The 17,126-nt window shown below is 40.6% G+C and overlaps 1 protein-coding gene across 1 annotated transcript in view; it reads left to right on the top strand.

Annotated features, from left to right (window-relative positions):
• ADAMTS6 (ADAM metallopeptidase with thrombospondin type 1 motif 6) overlaps positions 1 to 17,126 on the top strand; it is a 1,391,222-nt gene that overhangs the window by 842,767 nt on the left and 531,329 nt on the right. Inside the window, exon 11 of the mRNA XM_069222749.1 lies at positions 1,067 to 1,208. Within this exon, the coding sequence (XP_069078850.1) occupies positions 1,067 to 1,208 (142 nt within the window). The remainder of the gene's footprint in view (positions 1 to 1,066; positions 1,209 to 17,126) is intronic.

Genomic DNA, 17,126 nt, shown 5'->3' with positions numbered 1-17,126 from the left:
CCTTTCAAACGCATTTACAACTGGAGCCCATAAAAACGAATGGACGGTTTCATTGCTATATCTGGTTCCCTGTTCAAACGTAATGCTATGTAGATTTAAGTCCTTAAGGATTGCTAAAATCATATTTTTGTATTTTCTTGGGTTTTTTCTAACTCCAGATGTTGGTAAGTATCGCTTGAATGTTAAGAGACCAAGAGCAAGACTGAAATTCTTGAGGTGGTTACCACGTTGTTTTTAGATTAGTGTTTTAAGAAGTATAATGTCCCATTGCACATAAACTAAAACGTTGTAAATTCTCAGACATGCATGTCACATCCACGTGTACATTATTTGTGTCATAGTATGCATGTGCAGATACGTGAAGATTTGCATCTGTTTTCTAACCCTTGGTGTCTAAAATCTACACATTTACAAATAGTATAGTTTATAATATTTACACGCTTACAAATTATTTTCTTTTCACAATTCTTTTGCTCTCAAAAATATTTTACGAGATATGCCTCTTCTTCTGGAACATGCCAGGAAAAAACAGCAAAGGTGCGTGCACTTTGCTTCACAATCTGCACTACTTTGGTTTAGTAAATGAATGCCTGAGCGTTTGTGAATCCCCCACTTTGAAATATTCACCCTATTTGCATTGCGCATCACTTGCCACTGCTGTTTGAGTGCCTAGTTCTGCAAATAGGTGTGTAATTTAGGAGTGCTTAATTTACACATATCATTCATGTCCACATGCAAAATGTAGTTTTGTGAACTGCATGGCCAAATCCCAAGTGCTAAATATAACTCATTGGTGCGAGAGGCGTACTTCAGCACAGAAAAAGCTCAGCGAGGCCCATTATGTCTGTTTCCCAGCATTAATGTCCAGGATCTCCCAGTTTAATTATTCCAGTTCTAGTGATTGAATTTTATTAAGGAACTACGTGCCACGTTGCTGCTTGTACATTTCTTAACATATCTGTTTTCATAATTAATTGTACCAACTAATTGTCAGTTCATGGTGTAAATAATTCTGTTCAACGAGTCTGTCAAATCCCTAATGCTTTTGGTTATTTATGTTAAACAGCTCTGGCCGTGGTACATGCCTTGATAACGAACCTCCTAAGCGTGACTTTCTTTATCCAGCTGTGGCCCCTGGTCAAGTGTACGATGCCGATGAACAGTGCCGTTTCCAGTACGGAGCAACATCTCGCCAGTGTAAATATGGGGTGAGAATTCTAAAGAATTCTAAGAATTCTAAATCATTGAGTTGAATGTGTGCCATAGTTGTTACTTATATTCTTTCAGTCAAATGAATATATCTAGGAAAACGTTATATTATAAGTAAGGCCGTTTTTTAAATATCCTGCCATCATGCAACTCTACCAGAATAATTTGGAGATAAATATGTTTTCCTAATGTTCAGTTATCTGTTTATATGTCCGATAATTTACATGGGTTAGAGAACAAGGCTGTTTTGCACATAAATTCAACGATTGAAGAATGTTGATTGGAGAACGTGTTTTGATATTTTGTGATCGCCTAAATAATAGTTAGTACATAAAAGGGAAGGGTTTACAACATATTGTATGGTTATCTACAAATACATTTAAGTAAGACAGTAAAATCTAAATCAGAAATTAAGAAGTTACAAATATTTTCTTATGGATGATTGGATATTTGTCATAGCACCTTATGTCTAATCATGTGCAAGAGTTGTGCAAGAGATATTCTAAGAATCCATGTTTGAAGGCTTGCCTGTTATGAAGCAATTGTGGCAGGAGTCTGTAATGAGTTGGTCCTTTCTCTATAAAACTCTTTAATCCATAGTAGCATAGTCATTGTTGGACTTTTACTCACACATGTTGTATCAGGGCCTCCGGAAACAAGTCAAGGAGTGGCTACATGTTTTCCGCACAATTGTTGATTTACCACACTTGCCACATTCTACCAATCTGCTACATCTTCTGTACTTTTGAACAAAAATGGTTAGTAGCTCAAATTAACCAAAAAAGTACTAAAAACTCTCCACACGCAGTGCAGAGAGGCAGACATCATGCAGACAGTAAGTGATGATTTTACCGTTGTTGATGACTTAACAAGGTATTAAATTGGTACTAATGAGATGAAACATTTTTCCACATTTGATCAACTGGGGATGTACTGCCTGCAGCATCAAAACAATACAGATACATCTAAATGTAATTCAAGCATAATGGAAATGATGATTAGTTTTTTGCCACAAAGATGTTTTGCTTCATTATTCATACAGGCCCCTGTTACACCACAGACATTGCTATCTAAACAGCAGTCATTTAAAAAAGATCGATTACAATATAGAAAAATCACAAGCATCTTATTTACATTTTTATGATCTATTGTCTTGAATTTTTATTTTTTTTCTAAAAACTACCTTACTTGATAGTTAATAGGTAAGATGCACATAACATATTGTGCTTCATGCAAGACAACGTGGAGAATTTCTTATCTTTACTGAAAAAAAGTATTGATTTTAATAAAGACATGAAGGGGAGTATTACACATTCTTGTCTTACCTTTATTTGAATACAGTCAAGACAAAACTACAGTTCCCATGGTACTTAGAGAAAACAAACTACAACATTAAAATGAATTGCATTGCATTGACCAATAAAGTACAAGGAACACAGGGATGTGGAATTCCTATCGCCCAACACATCTTGTTTGAGGTCAAGGGCAACAAGTTTTTATGTTTACTTTGTCCTCGGGACAAGTAGGCCCAACCCTCTGCAGCACAAACCCTTTGGCTGTCTGTTTACAGAGAGTGGAACTCTCTGCAGTTGAGGTAATGTGTTTCCAAAAGATAACACTGTTCGAACTTGTATTTATGGTTCATTATTTGAAAGCCTTCATTATTAGGGTGAGTGCTGTAAATAAATGTTTTAAGGTCAAACTTCACTACTGACGTTGGTTCCAGTACAAAACAAAAAAAACGTGTATACACATATTTGAAACGTTTAGGCTATGAGGCTAAGTATAATGCTCCCAGAATGCTCTCTGATTAGATGCAAATGAAGTGTCATGTAGTAAAATGTGTTGATGCATGCTAGTCTTTCCCAAAAATATTTCTAATGGAAAATCAGTGTAACCATTTTCAACACGAATATGGGAAGCATGAAAATAAACAAACACTGACAAAGCCAACTGATCTGACATATTTTTATAAGTCTTTTAGTTTCATCAATGCGTGTCTTGTTTTGACATGGCTTTTGTAACACTTTATTGTTGTGGGAGTTACCAGGCCCTCAATATTGTAACAAACACTGGCAAAAAAAAAAAAAAAAGTTTTTGAACTCTAAAAGCACACATAGCCACCAGTGGTTTAACAAAGGCCCCGTAGCCGCCCTCCAGGGGGCCTCTTCAGCACAGCACCAGCCCTGAGTGAGTCTGGAGAGGGGTCTCCTCCATGTTCTTTGCAAAGGGGCATCCTCCAGTTTCGTTACGTCACTGATTGCCACTGTAGTTCCTGACACTGAACAAAACTACTTTGTGTGCCAATATGCTCCTTGTGGTAGAGCAGAATGCGATCACTCACAGTAAAGCTAGCCGAAAGAGAGAGAAATAGAAGTTTAATAAAAACAAAATGTCTTTGTTAACACCAGACCTAATTAGGGACCAAGACCCACATGTAGGTAGCTTTTTGCATGTCCCAAACAGTGAGTTTTGCTGTTTGCGACGTGCAAAAAGCACATTGCGATGCACAAACCCAGTTTTGCGATTCAGTAACTGGGTTACCGAATCGCAAAACGGGTTTGCGACTCGCAGTTAGGAAGGGGTGTTCCCTTCCTAATTGCGACTCGCAGTGCAATGTAGGATTGTTTTGTGACCGCGAATGAGGGCGCAAACCAATCGCAGTTTGCACCCATTTCAAATGGGTGCTAACACTTTAGCAAAAGGGAAGGGGTCCACATGGGACTCCTTCCCCATTGTGAATGTCACTGTAAAAAAAATTCAGAGCAGGCAGTGGTCCTGCGGACCACTGCCTGCTCTGAAAAAATGAAACGAAAACATTTAATTTTTCGTTTTTGTAATGCATCTCGTTTTCCTTTAAGGAAAACGGGCTGCATTACAAAAAAAAAAATTGCTTTATTGAAAAGCAGTCACAGACATGGTGGTCTGCTGTCTCCAGCAGGCCACCATCCCTGTGAGGGCCACTATTCGCAAGGGGGTCGCAAATTGCGACCCACCTCATAATTATTCATTAGGTGGGCATTTGCGAAGCCCTTGCGAATCACAGATGGTGTCAGGGACACCATCCTACATTCGGATTTGCGACTCGCAAATTGCAAGTCGCTCTGACTCGCAATTTGCGGGTCGCAAATCTGAACCTACCTACATGGCCCCAAATTCTTAAAGAAAGTCACAAAAGTGCACCCATGGTATATTTCGTACCCCTATAAAATATTTGTGAACTGTATTTTAGCATGGGTAAAAACGCATGTGTAGATTTGCTCATGTGAAAATCTATTGAGCATTTGCAAGTTCATTTTCCCTCCGGCCACTTTCTTCCCAACCCTGGAAGAAGTTCTAATTCTGCCATTGTCAGGAGTAAATGTCCAACCTTTCTTATTATGGGAAAATATTAGAGAGAAGCTGGTGAAAATCTTTAAAACATGCAGGTTAGTAGGTTTGCAGACTCAAAGGCATTCCAGCCCTGGAACTATTGCTTACTGCTTCCTCCAGCCCCAGTATGCAGATTTGCAGAAAGGTGGCAAAATAAGGAAATTGCTACAGTAGAGATTGAAACTGCAAGTATTCAAGCCCTACTATGGTAGTAGCCCTGGCATAATCAGAGAGGCTATTATCAGAGCTCGTACATGAGATTGCTGCCATAATTTGTCGCCACACTACATGGCACCAAAGGGACAAGTAGATCTTTTTACAGGACAAGTAGATTTGAGAAGCAACCTGTCCCCTGGACAAGTAGATATTTTAATAAATTCCACACCCCTGGAACACTATAAACTCCTTGACTGGGAACAATAAGTCTTCTTTTTTTGCAGAAGCAGATCAAGAACTTTGTAACATAGGAATGGTAACTACAAGTGAACGCTACTAGGAATGTAAAAAGGTCTCTAGCAACATCCATTAGAAGAAATCTGAATTGAGTTTGTGAGGAAGAAGAGCAACTCATAGTAAAAACATCTTGTTTGCAGTAGAACCCGTGCAGGGATGAACACTGTGGCCTTCAAAAGATAGCCACATCTTGGTAGCCTTCCTTAAGATTTCTAGTTTGTGGTTCTGACACTATTGGAAAAAAAGGTTAGGTCCACATTGGAATATGGTGGGTAATACTCCATGCCTTTAATAAAATCAAGACTTTTTTCACTAAGGTTAAGACAATCTCCATTTTATTACAAGACAGGAGGTTCCTGTTAGTTCAAAGCATAGCAACCACAGAATTAGCAACAGAAGGAATGGGTTTGTAATAAAACCTTTTAAAGGTGGAGACATTGAACCAATCAGCAGATTTGAGAATGTCGTCCAAAATCACAGCAGTCTAAAACGCTTATGATGTCATAGCACATCTAGGAATAAGCACCAAAACAGACATCTCAATGCCTGCTAAACTCATTGTCCATTTGGCCCAACTAACTAGGATAGTGGATGAAACTGGTTTGTGAGGAGTCCTAAAAGAGATTAAAAGTTGGGATGAGGAGGAGGATGTTCTCAGATCGTTTGTCTTTGCAATATGTTGTCATAAACAATTTCCCAAACAAAGCTTAGATTCAAGAGGAAACTAGAGATACAAAACAAACATTACATTTGTTTTAGTTCCCCTGTGGACCTGGAAATATACCCCAGATGGGTTATATTGGACCAAAGAGTCTTCTAAAGCCTTAATATCTAAAAGGCATTTCAAGGAGACCAAACAAAGGCGGACAAATAGTTTTGCAGGTAGAAACTTGAGGGACAAAAAGGAATTGTCAGACCAGTACAGAAATACATTCAAAATTACATTCACACCCCACAGCTGATTATAGTTTTATAAGGAAGGTTTCATAAATCATATTCCCTTCATCATGCAACCTATCAACGGATTATGTCTCTCACTCTTACATGCTCTGTTGGAATTGCTGACCTGTAATGATGGTTCTGTAAGCTTTACTTTGAGAAGCAAGAGATGCCAAAAATGTAACTCCCCAATTTACATTTGCCCCAAAGGGACCTGCACACCTGTTTAAGAATCACCTATTCTAGACCCTCCAACCTGATTTGTTTAATTTGGTTGTCTCTGGGGCCCAGGCGTGGCGAAAGAGCTGAGCAGCTTCTGCAGACATCCTTGGGTGCTCCAGGCTGAACCAAAACCATCCATGCTATGAGTGTGAAGGACTGGTTGAGTATCATCTTGTGAGGTTGATCTTGTGGATTGAGAAGCGAAAGGGGAGTGGAAGTAATTAGGGCAGGAAGATCCTCTGATAGATCGAGGACAGTGAGGAACCAAGGTGGATCTTGCCAGAAAGGAGTTGTCACTAGAAAGGTAGCCTTCTGCAGATGTAAATGGGTCAGAGCTCGAGATATCATGACAAACTGGGAAAGCAGAGTGACCACTCTTGAAGAGTAGCACCTGTTACTAGGCCTTATAGCTCTGGTCTTTAGCTGCAATATAGAGGAAGTAGGGTGTTCAGATGAGAAGCAAACAGATCTGTTACAAAAGGCCTGAATTCGTGAAAAAGCATTTTGTAAATTGTAGGGAGAAGATGCCTGTTGCTCCCATCCTGAAGACATCTGTTGCTCACATCCTCAAAATATCTGGAGCACCAATCTGCTGTTGTATTGAGATTGAATGGTCTGTAGAACCCAGGGATCCGCAGTTATTTGCATTGTGGGTAGGAACACTTTTAAACAACCTCCCAATGGCTAGAAAGTAACAGACTTACCTGGGTTTTGGGATACTCTCTTTCTGTAACCATGATGTCTAAACCCTCTGTTCCTTTGAGGATAAAATTGGGATTTAAATTCCTGTTGGAATCTGTAAGAGTGTCTATTTTGATTGGCACACCTCATGGGCTTTAACGGACGACAAAGTGTCTCCTGCCTTTGTCAGCCCTGCCAAAGACCTTGGACCGAAAAAAGGACAGTCGTGCCTTTTCAAATAAAGCAAAAGTGGCCACATATATATCTGTTCAGAGGTCCAGGTTTAATGTGCTAATGCATGAAGCATTAGACACACTGGAAGGGACAAGGAGGCACAGACAGAAATGACTACAGATGTTAAGTAGCCCCTCATGTAATTAATGAAGGCACTCAAGTGGAGGTGGAAGGATGTTTGCAAATAGCCAGTAGCATTAAGTGAAAAATGAGAACTCTATAGGGCTTATCCAAGGTGGGAGTGACAAACTATCAAGTGAATAGCTGAGAGAGGTGGGGCTAAAAAAAGCAAATGGTTGAATAGGGCAGACGTAAAGCCCACTCTATGGATGGTGTTAGCAATAGTTTGGGTGTCAGTTGTGTTGTCAAAACCCAGAGGCGAAAAAAGTTGGCCCTTCTCAGTTATTTCTTTCACTATCTGATGCTGTCAATTCAGTTAGAATTGTCATGGCCTCTTACCCTTCTCTTCTTATTTATCTCATTGCGTGTGAATGAGTAAGTGACCAAGGCACTAATGTAGCACGCTATACAAACGTGGTCTCTATCAACAAATGGAACACTACACAAACGTGGTCTCTAGCAACAAATATAGCAATGTCATCTCCTCATTCCCCACCCTGCCCAATGATTGCCTGCGAATTCAACATCAAACGGCTGATGCTGTTGTCATTTAGCCTCTGAGCCTATTGTCATGTTTCTGACCTTGACTTCTTATATCTGGAGGGCATGCATCAGAGAGGCATGTTCCGGTGTTGAAGTTACATTACAGGTAAAAGCTCGCTTTATGACGTGATGATTGCTAGGCTTATTTAAGAGAATAGAAGGGAAAGAAGCTTGCCATTACTGGATTCCAGAACCCACTGCACTTCCCTTGCTAGACTCCCTAAGACTTCGGGACAGCACTCGTGTCTAGGAACACGAAAAGCAGCAATTCAAGTGGCAGATGTCAACCAATCACAGTTAGTCCCTACTTTCAGACATATCTGAATGTCTGCTGGTCAGCCAAACAAAATATCAGGAATAGCCTTCACAGACAGCCTAAAAACTGACATTCTTATCCTGGGGTCTAACTTTATAGCTGCAGGAGAAGAAATGCCCCGACGGGCAAATTAAAAAAAGGCAAGTTTAACTACGCATGCATTTTTGTCAGGTACATTTGACCAGAACTGTCCATAATACTGCAGCCAATTTGTGATGAATTTTATTTCAGTAAAAGTTCATAACATTCACATGCATGCATTTACATAATTTGCAAAAGTGAACATAAATGTAATTTACAGACAGAAGTGAGATATTTAATTAGGGTAAGACATGTGTCAACTGGGCATGGCAGTCAGAAATGTCCAACTAGAAAGGGAGAAGTGGCCATCCCAGAGAGTTGCCAGAGGAGTGTATGGTGTTCTCGTGATACTCGTACCTGATTATAAAGAAGAAGTGGGGTACTCCCAGATTTCATCTAGGTTACTTCAGCAAGTACAGGGATACCAATACGCCACTGGAGCAATAGATGTTAACAGTGTTGCCCCTGCCTTCAACTGTCAGCCCAACAATTTAATCTTCCACAGAAACTAGAGCTATACAGCCACCACTGGGAGAGACACACCAAGCAAAAGAGACCGCACATCTGCCCTTGTACCGAACAAAAACAAAGATGTATGACACAGATGCATCACCAGACATAAAAGGGATGAAAATATGACGTTCTTAAACCAGTGTAACGCTAAAACAATCTAAATAACACAGAAAACAACGCACAACCACACAGCAAGGAATAATGACGCTAACGGCAAGAATTCCATTTGCACACACCACCCACACAAGGCTTAAGACCTTCACTCCTCATTGTCACTCAGCTGCCTGTCCAAGTACTTCAGAGCCTCATTAGGGGTAAGAATCACTATATAAATGTAACTACAATACAATGCAATATGTTTACAATGCCACACCAGGGGCATATGAGAATTCATCACTGAACTTCAATTTCACATCACTGTGAAAATGCGAATGGTAAAATTCAGCAGCATAAATTATATTTGACAGCATGAATAAGGCATATTGAGCAATTAACAGTTACTGAGCTATTTTGCACATTTTTACCTGCATAGTTATCACCAGACTTTTCCACATGCTAATGGCAGCGTATTTAAGATGCTACGGTTGTTACTCTGTTATTGATGCAGTAAAACCTCAACATTTCCAAAATTAAAATGTGTCTAATGCAGGTTCCTACACACTATTTACCCTTTATGCAGTAACCTCAATGAGCACCTACGTAGCTGTGAGCAATGTATTGTGGGTTAACATTTGAGTATCCCCTTGTTAATCCCTTTGTAGAACCTGGGATCTAGTAAAATTTTGATATATTATATGTTACTGATAACAGGCAAATCAGTGGTGTGTTTAACTGATGTGATCCTTCATTGTGCGTAATATAAATAGTCTGAAACTTTTTATATCGCGCCTAACAGAGCACATGCGCTGTCTGTTGCGGGACATTTTTAACTTAAAGTGGGCTCAGAGCCAGCTCATTGCTTACCATTGGTTGGCTCTATTGTCACTCTTGTTTACTTGCTTCTTATTCGTCATTTTTCATTTTCTTTCTTTTCTGGTGTTTGTCCCTTCACTGGAGCATGGACTAATTACTTGTGTCCTTCCATGCGTACTTTTTCAGTACTACTTTTTCCTTTTTTGGTTAAGCACTCTACGAGAGTGCATGTGTTTTCCAGCTGTCTTCCTTGTGTTCTTTGTGTTCTTTTTTCTGTCTGTGTTTCTCCTCTTGCCCTCCCTGAGTGTCATTCTTTCATCCTGCCACTCTGCCCACCTTCCTTTGTAGTTCATGCTTCACTATACCCCCTCCATTTTCCAGGTGCCTCCCCATCCCTGCCTGCCCACTCTTCGTTGTCCATGTGAATCCCCATGCCTGCTTGCCCTCCATTGTCCATGTGCTTTCCCATCTGCCTTTCGTTGTCCACGTGCTTTTTCATTCCAGCCCGCCCATCCTCTGTTGTCTGTGTGCTACTTCATCCACTGTCCTCCGTCATCCATGTGCTTCCCAAATGTTGTCTCTCTCTTGTCTCGTCCGCACATTCTCCCATAACCCAGTCCCTAGTTTATTTGTTTTGCTTTTAAAAAGCAAATTAACGCTATTACAAAAAAAGGTATTAGCGGTATATCAAAAATATGCATTACTGCACTATCATAAAAGTGCATTCTTTGCAACTTTCCATTCACTATTTTACTAATTCATGTTGACTAATTCATGCTGGACTGGTAAATAAAAATTAAAAAATGGTCGCCTTATTTTGTAGACGTACTCATCGGTATTGGCGCACACCTACAACATGACATTATGGGTGCATCATAATGCATTTTTTTGTTACTTTCATTGCCAAAACATTAGATCACTTAGGAGAGGCCTATTGGTTTTACTGTTGCTTGTTTGCGTAGCAGTCCACTGGGACACCATATTTTATTGGTCGCATTTATAGTTGGAAGTTTTGCTTCATTCCATTTGCTTCTTCGCATGCGTTCCTCTTCAGTGCCCATCTTTGTTGCAGCATGCTAAGAAGTGTGGGGGGAATTATACAGTCCAAATACAGATTTGAGCACTGTGGGTATTCATACCTTAGTGTCTAGTAAAAATAAATGACCTAGGATGAGGAATGCGAAGATCTAGACCAACATCTCCTCTAACACTTTCTTTTTTATTCAGCACCTTGGAGAGATTCAGAGGCTGTGGGACAGTCTTGGGTACATTCCAACGTTCGTTCAAGAGTTTGCTGTGTGAGAGATATTCTATTTCACCGTATCTTTGTTCAGATTGCAAAGTAGGCTTTAGTTGTCACCTTGACAAACACTTGATATGAGAGAGCACTCCTCATTGTGCCATAAAGGAATATCAATTCTCTGTGATGAAATGGCGTCACTGTCCTAAAACATAGAAAAGTTAGGATGATACAATGAAGCTGTTTTGCTAAGCGAATGCTCTCTGAAAGCTGCCAGATAGGGAGAGTCAAGGATTACATATTATGTGAAGATCAAAGAAGAGCAGCTATCTGCTATCAACAAGGTGCTAGCAATCCGCAAAGTAGTTGGACAGAGTTTTGCTTAGTTTCGTCCAAGATTTTTACTTAGGACTTTCAGTAAACAAAATGTTGTTACTGTGAAGGACAGAAAACATAGCAACAGCTTAAGTGGTCTATTTGCAAAGTATAATTCATCACAGTCTTCTTCACATGGGTTAGCGCTTGCTTATCAAGAGCTGAATGACATTTTAAACCTTTGGACACAAAATGGGTTATTCTAATTCAAATGCATAGTAGGTGGGCTGGGATGGTGCGCCCAAAACATATGTTTTACAGTATATCAAATGATCTGTAATAAATGGCTTACTTAGATAATCACTTTTTTTCGCCTAAACGATTCACCAAATAAGTGAGTCAATGATTAAGTGAATCTGGGAACAAAACCTTCCAGTGTGGCCATGTCTGTTATAAGCATTTTGAGATTTCACTGTTACTCTGACTATCATATTATTAGTTAACCAAAGTGCAGGCCTCATAGCTGACATATATACATATGTGAGCCCTGACATTTCTAAATACATTTAAAGACATTGCCTTTTTAGAAACTGTATGCTTTGATATTAAGTGTCATGTTTGTCATTTTATCACTTGGCTTTATTGTATAGCAGTTTAGAGTGGACCTTGTTAAAATGTATAACACAGCTTCTCTTACCCCTTGTCTGTCTGAAGCCAGTTTCCTTTTCGCATTTACAAAGCACGCAATTCCATGTAAAGGATATGAATGATGTACGTCTAGGGATGAAGGTCCACAGCATTTAGTATGAGTAGCTGTCCCACCCAGTATTTGTTTTTCTGTTGCATAGTTCTCCTGTTTGCATATCTGCTGGTCCTTAACCAAAGCAACCAGCGCTTTCAAGCAGAGCCATAAGCTGCTGCTGGAAGAAGAATGAGCACAAAAGTATCTTTGTCTTCGAGGGGGTAGCTCCTATCCTCACCCTTATCAGGAGACTGTTAATTGGTGGCAGTGATGTTTAGATTTTGGGGGTTACTGCATAGCTACACCAAGAAGGCATGAACTGCTTTGTAGGCAGAAGTGTCCTTATCCCCCTCCACTGGAACTCCTGCCTCTTTTGCTCATTTGCCTGTTTGGGGGGAAATACATGAAAAATTTCAAAGATTGTTTTGTAAATGTGACTGCACTCATAGGTGGTCTTCTAGTTCCTGATGGTTTGTATGGAATGTAGGACTGTCCATGGAGGTCAAAATTGTATCTACCATCTTTATCAAAACCTTTACAAATAATTCCCTAATTGTGGGGTGGTGCTTCACACAGAGAAACCCTGGCAATAGCACTACATGACAGCATACTCTCATGACTTTGGTAATCAAAGTATTTGGTGCTGGACATAAAGCATTACTCAGCTAAAGGGGGTATAAAGAGGGGAATTTACAAAATATCTGAATGTTGACCTTCGCAACATATTTGTGTTACAGTGAGAACTCGGAAATTGTACATAGTACCACTAAATGCTTTCTGGGATTTAGAACCTGGTTATCCTAGTGAATTGTCAGCATTAGTAAACCAAATAGCAAAACGGTGCTATGTAGTGTACTATAAGTGAGCAGCTAAAGGATTACTCATCTAGAAAGTGACCTTTCTGGAATCTGGTTCACCATGACAGTGGAAGACAAAATAAAGTCAAGCAGAATCAGCTCATTCAAAATGTAATGCTGTTTATTTTTATTAACAGAAGATAATACCATCTACCACTAAAAAATACTTACACACAAAAGCCTAAGGTGAGTGTGGAGAGTGGAGTGTGATTGTGCATATACCAATATATAATGTGTGTGTGTGTATGTGTATATATATGTAGTACATATAGAAGCAGTACATATCTATACATTTATGCAGCCTATATTAAAGGCTAAAATGCCTACTTACATTAAGATCTCCTTCTTTAATAAACTCTTCTCAGACTCAAGCATTTCTGTAAAACAGAAGATAGAGAGCATAGAGTGCAACAACCACAAGTTTTATTACACTAGAACAAAGAAAAACAAACATCCAAAGGCATTATTAGCCAATAGGCTGCATTAAAAACAATACCAATGAAATTCTGCCACTGTGCACTGTGCCTTTAAGGTCTCCAGGACCTCCTGTATCCCATCATGCCTCAGAGGTGACTTTTAGGTGACAGTTAGGTCAGTTCTTTTTTCCTGCTTCTTCAGTGAGCATCCCTGAGCATTTGCTGTTCATTTCTTTTACTTTAGTTTAGTTAGTCATCTTCAAAACATTCCACCATGGAATGGCCTGTAGACATCCACTTCCTCTGGTCCTGGGTCTTTTGGAACCTGCTGTGCAAATCGTTCTAACACCTGCCTCAATATGAACTGTGCCTTTGCGTATCCTTAAAAAATACAAGGCCCCTGAGCAGGATCCCCTTTTTCATATCAGTTGATCCTCCCCCAGATTCTGTGATTGTTGCAGTAGCAAGAAAAACTCATGCAATAGCATCATCTTCCACCAGACAAGGACAGCGAACACGCTAATTCCCTAGGCAAGAAAATGTGTAACACCTCAGCATCCTGCATGAAAGTTTCCAGCGCCTCAGCATTATTGGGGCATTATGGCAGAGCTCATTGGGACTCCTTGTCTAGATTTACTGAAAAACATACCAAAGGAGGACCAGCAAGACTTTCAGTGCTGCTGCTGATACCTCAGAACTCACAGCTCATGGATACGCTCACGTAATTTGCACAGGGTGCTCATCTTGGCTCTGACTCATGGGTCTCACGCCCGTGGCACAGCAGAGAATACTAAATCTTCCCTTCATGGGCACATCTCGCTTTGGAACACATGCTGGTAACGAGATGGCGAAAATGAAGACAGAACTAGATAGACTAAAAGAGGTGGGCCTCTACAAGCGCATGGAGTTCTGACATAAATTCAAACCCTATGACCGCAGGCCTTACCAACGGAGGGTTCAAACCCCTCACTGGTTACAGCATTCACAGCAACAATCCAGGTCACACTACCATCAGCAAAGAACAGCAAGAGGAAGAGGAACCCCTTGTCCATCAACTTCCTTTGCTAAAGCCCAACCAAAGCAATAAGTTGTTGCTTCCCCCGTCCCTATATCCTGCTTCGGTGGGGGGAAGTATTAAGAAATATCTAAATGAGAAAAATAACAAACAACAATTGGGTATTGAACATTGTTCAAAATGGCTACTCAGGTTCAAATCCGCTCCTCCTGCTGTCACTCCAAAAATAACATCATTTCATCGACAGAACCTGTTGCAAAAAGAAGTAAACATGCTGCTCCAAAAAAAGCCATAGAAGAGGTTCCACTTCCCCAACAAGGAAGAGGGTTGTATTCAGGCTATTTTCTGGTTCAGAAAAGAAGGTCTAACTCAAGAGTACAGGCCAATTCAAGACCTAAGACTTCTAAGCAAGTACATCTGCAAAGGGAAATTCAGGATGCTGGCCCTACACCAAATCTACCCACAGCTACATCAGGGGGACTGGATGTGCTCCATAGATCTTCTAGATGCATACTTACACATTCTGATCGCCAGGGAACATCGGATGTTTCTCTGCTTCAGAGTGGCATTCAAGCAATACCAGTACAAAGTGTTGCCTTTCTGGCTCAAATCAGATCTTCGGACATTCTCGAAGTGCATGGCAGTAGTAGATGATCACCTGAGAAAGCAGAAAATATTTGTCTGCCTATATCTGGATGACTGGCTATGCAAGAGTGCCTCTTTGGCACTAAGGCAACAACACTATCATACCTGCCTAGAGATTCTATGAGGCCTGGGATTGCAAGAAAATTAAAAAAAATCCACCAGCATAACAACTCAACCGCTGCACTACTTAGGGGCAACTCTGGATACAAACCTCGCAAGAGCGTGTCCTACGGAGGAGAAGTAATCCTCAATCAACATGAAATGTCTCAATCATCTCCAGACTTCTCGTGCATCAGCCAGTCAAGTACCATTGTTACTCGTGTCAATGGTTTCCTGCATCTTTATTGTCCCCAATGTCAGGCTACACATGCGGCCACTGTCAGTCCCTGGAAGAACAGCGGTCTCACTATTCCAACCTCTGGGAACACAAACTGGTCCTGTCACAAGAAGACAGCCAATCGCTAAAGTGGTGGATGCAAAGTCAACACCTTCTATTACGGGTACCTTTTCATCGAGAACTACCCACACAGAGTTGCAGATGCTTCCCTCCAGGGCTGGGGGCTCATAAGGGGACACTCCAGGTTCAAGGCTTGTGATCTGACAGGGAGAAGCTATATCACATAAACATACTAGGTCTCAGAGCAGCCAATCTCACTCTGAAGTCTTTTTATCCATCTTTAAAGATGGAGTCTCTAGTTTTTTAGAACTGGGAGGACATTTCTCTTGTGCCCTATCTCTGGAAGCACAAGCCATTTGGAAGTGGCTACTGGCCAAAGTTCTAACTGTCTCCACCATTCATCTACCAGGAAAATCAAACATCCAGGCAGATTCACTAAGTCGCAACTGTGCAGAGGCTCACAACTGGATTCTAAACAAAGAAATCATCCAAGATATTTTTCAAGAATGGGGTCAGCCTCAAATCGACCTCTTTGAGAACAAAAGCAACAAAAAAATGCCTAAACTTCACATCTAGGTTTTACCAACCAGGGACAAAGGTAATGCTCTTTTGATAGATTGGTCCAGGACATTTCTATACGATTTTGCCCCCATTCCATTAATACCAGCAGTCATAAACAAACTGTACCGAGCCAGAACCAGAACGATCCTGATAGCCCCAGAATGGCCCCACCAGTGGTAGTATCTGGATATTCTTCACCTGTTAGAAATACCACACAGGAGCATGCTGTGCAGACAGGGTCTTCTACACAGCTCGGAGGGAAGATATTCCACCCCCACCTTCCCTTGCTGAGCTTGACAGCATGGCTCCTGAATTCCTGCATTACAGACAGCTAGGTCTTCCTGAGGAATGTATGGCCATTCTCAAGGAGTCAAAATGACTGGCCACGAGGCGTTCCAACTCCTTTAAATGGAAAATGTTTTACATGTGGTGTATTCAGAACAATCATCATCCAATTCTGGGCCAGTAGGATGTTATTTTACCTTATTTCCTCCATCTAGCAAAATCAGGTTTACAGTGTTTTTTCTATTAGGGTACATCTTGCAACAATAACTGCTTACAGGAAGTCACCTTCTCAAAGATCTTTCTTCCAAATGCCTGTTGTTAAAGATTTCCTAGAAGGTTTGAAAAAGGTGTTCCCCCCATCCGCTCCCCTTCTCCTTCTTGGTAGTTGAATGTGGTACTTTCAAAACAAATGGGTCCACCATTAGAACATATGCATAAGGCTTCACTGCAGCATCTCACATGGAAAACTGCCTTTCTTGTCGCTATCACTTCGGCTTGCAGAGTTAGCGAAATTCAATCTCTCTGTGGAAAAGAGCATTACACAGTGTTCCATGCTAACAGGGTAGTGATGAAAACTTATCCCACTTTCCTTACAAAAGTAGTATTTGATTTTAACATTAATCAGACAATCTCACTGCCTACGTTCTGTCCAAACCCCACCACACTATCAGAAAGAACGTTACACTCTCTAGATCTGAAGAGAGACGTTTTATCTGGACAAGACTAAAGACATTAGATAGTTTGACCATCTTTTTGTTAACTATGGCCCTATGAGGACAGGCATCACTTCCTCTAAACAAACAATTTCTATATGGATAGTTTCTTGTATTCTATTCACTTATCAACTAGCCAACAAACAATTGTCTGCCAGGCCCAAAGCCCACTCTACAAGGGGAAAACAGCAGGAGCAGCTATCCTAAGGAATGTTCCCATCTCTGAAATTTGCAAAGCCGCTACTTGGAGATCGGTGCATACTTTCACAAGGCATTACTGTCTAGATTCAGACATTAAGATAGATACCCAAATAGGGCAGGCCTCATTAGGAAACATGTTTTGTG

Source organism: Pleurodeles waltl, chromosome 1_1 (assembly GCF_031143425.1).
Source record: "Pleurodeles waltl isolate 20211129_DDA chromosome 1_1, aPleWal1.hap1.20221129, whole genome shotgun sequence".
Taxonomy (NCBI): domain Eukaryota; kingdom Metazoa; phylum Chordata; class Amphibia; order Caudata; family Salamandridae; genus Pleurodeles; species Pleurodeles waltl.
The sequence above is the reverse complement of the archived record's forward strand: the minus strand, read 5'-3'. Positions and strand labels throughout refer to the sequence as shown.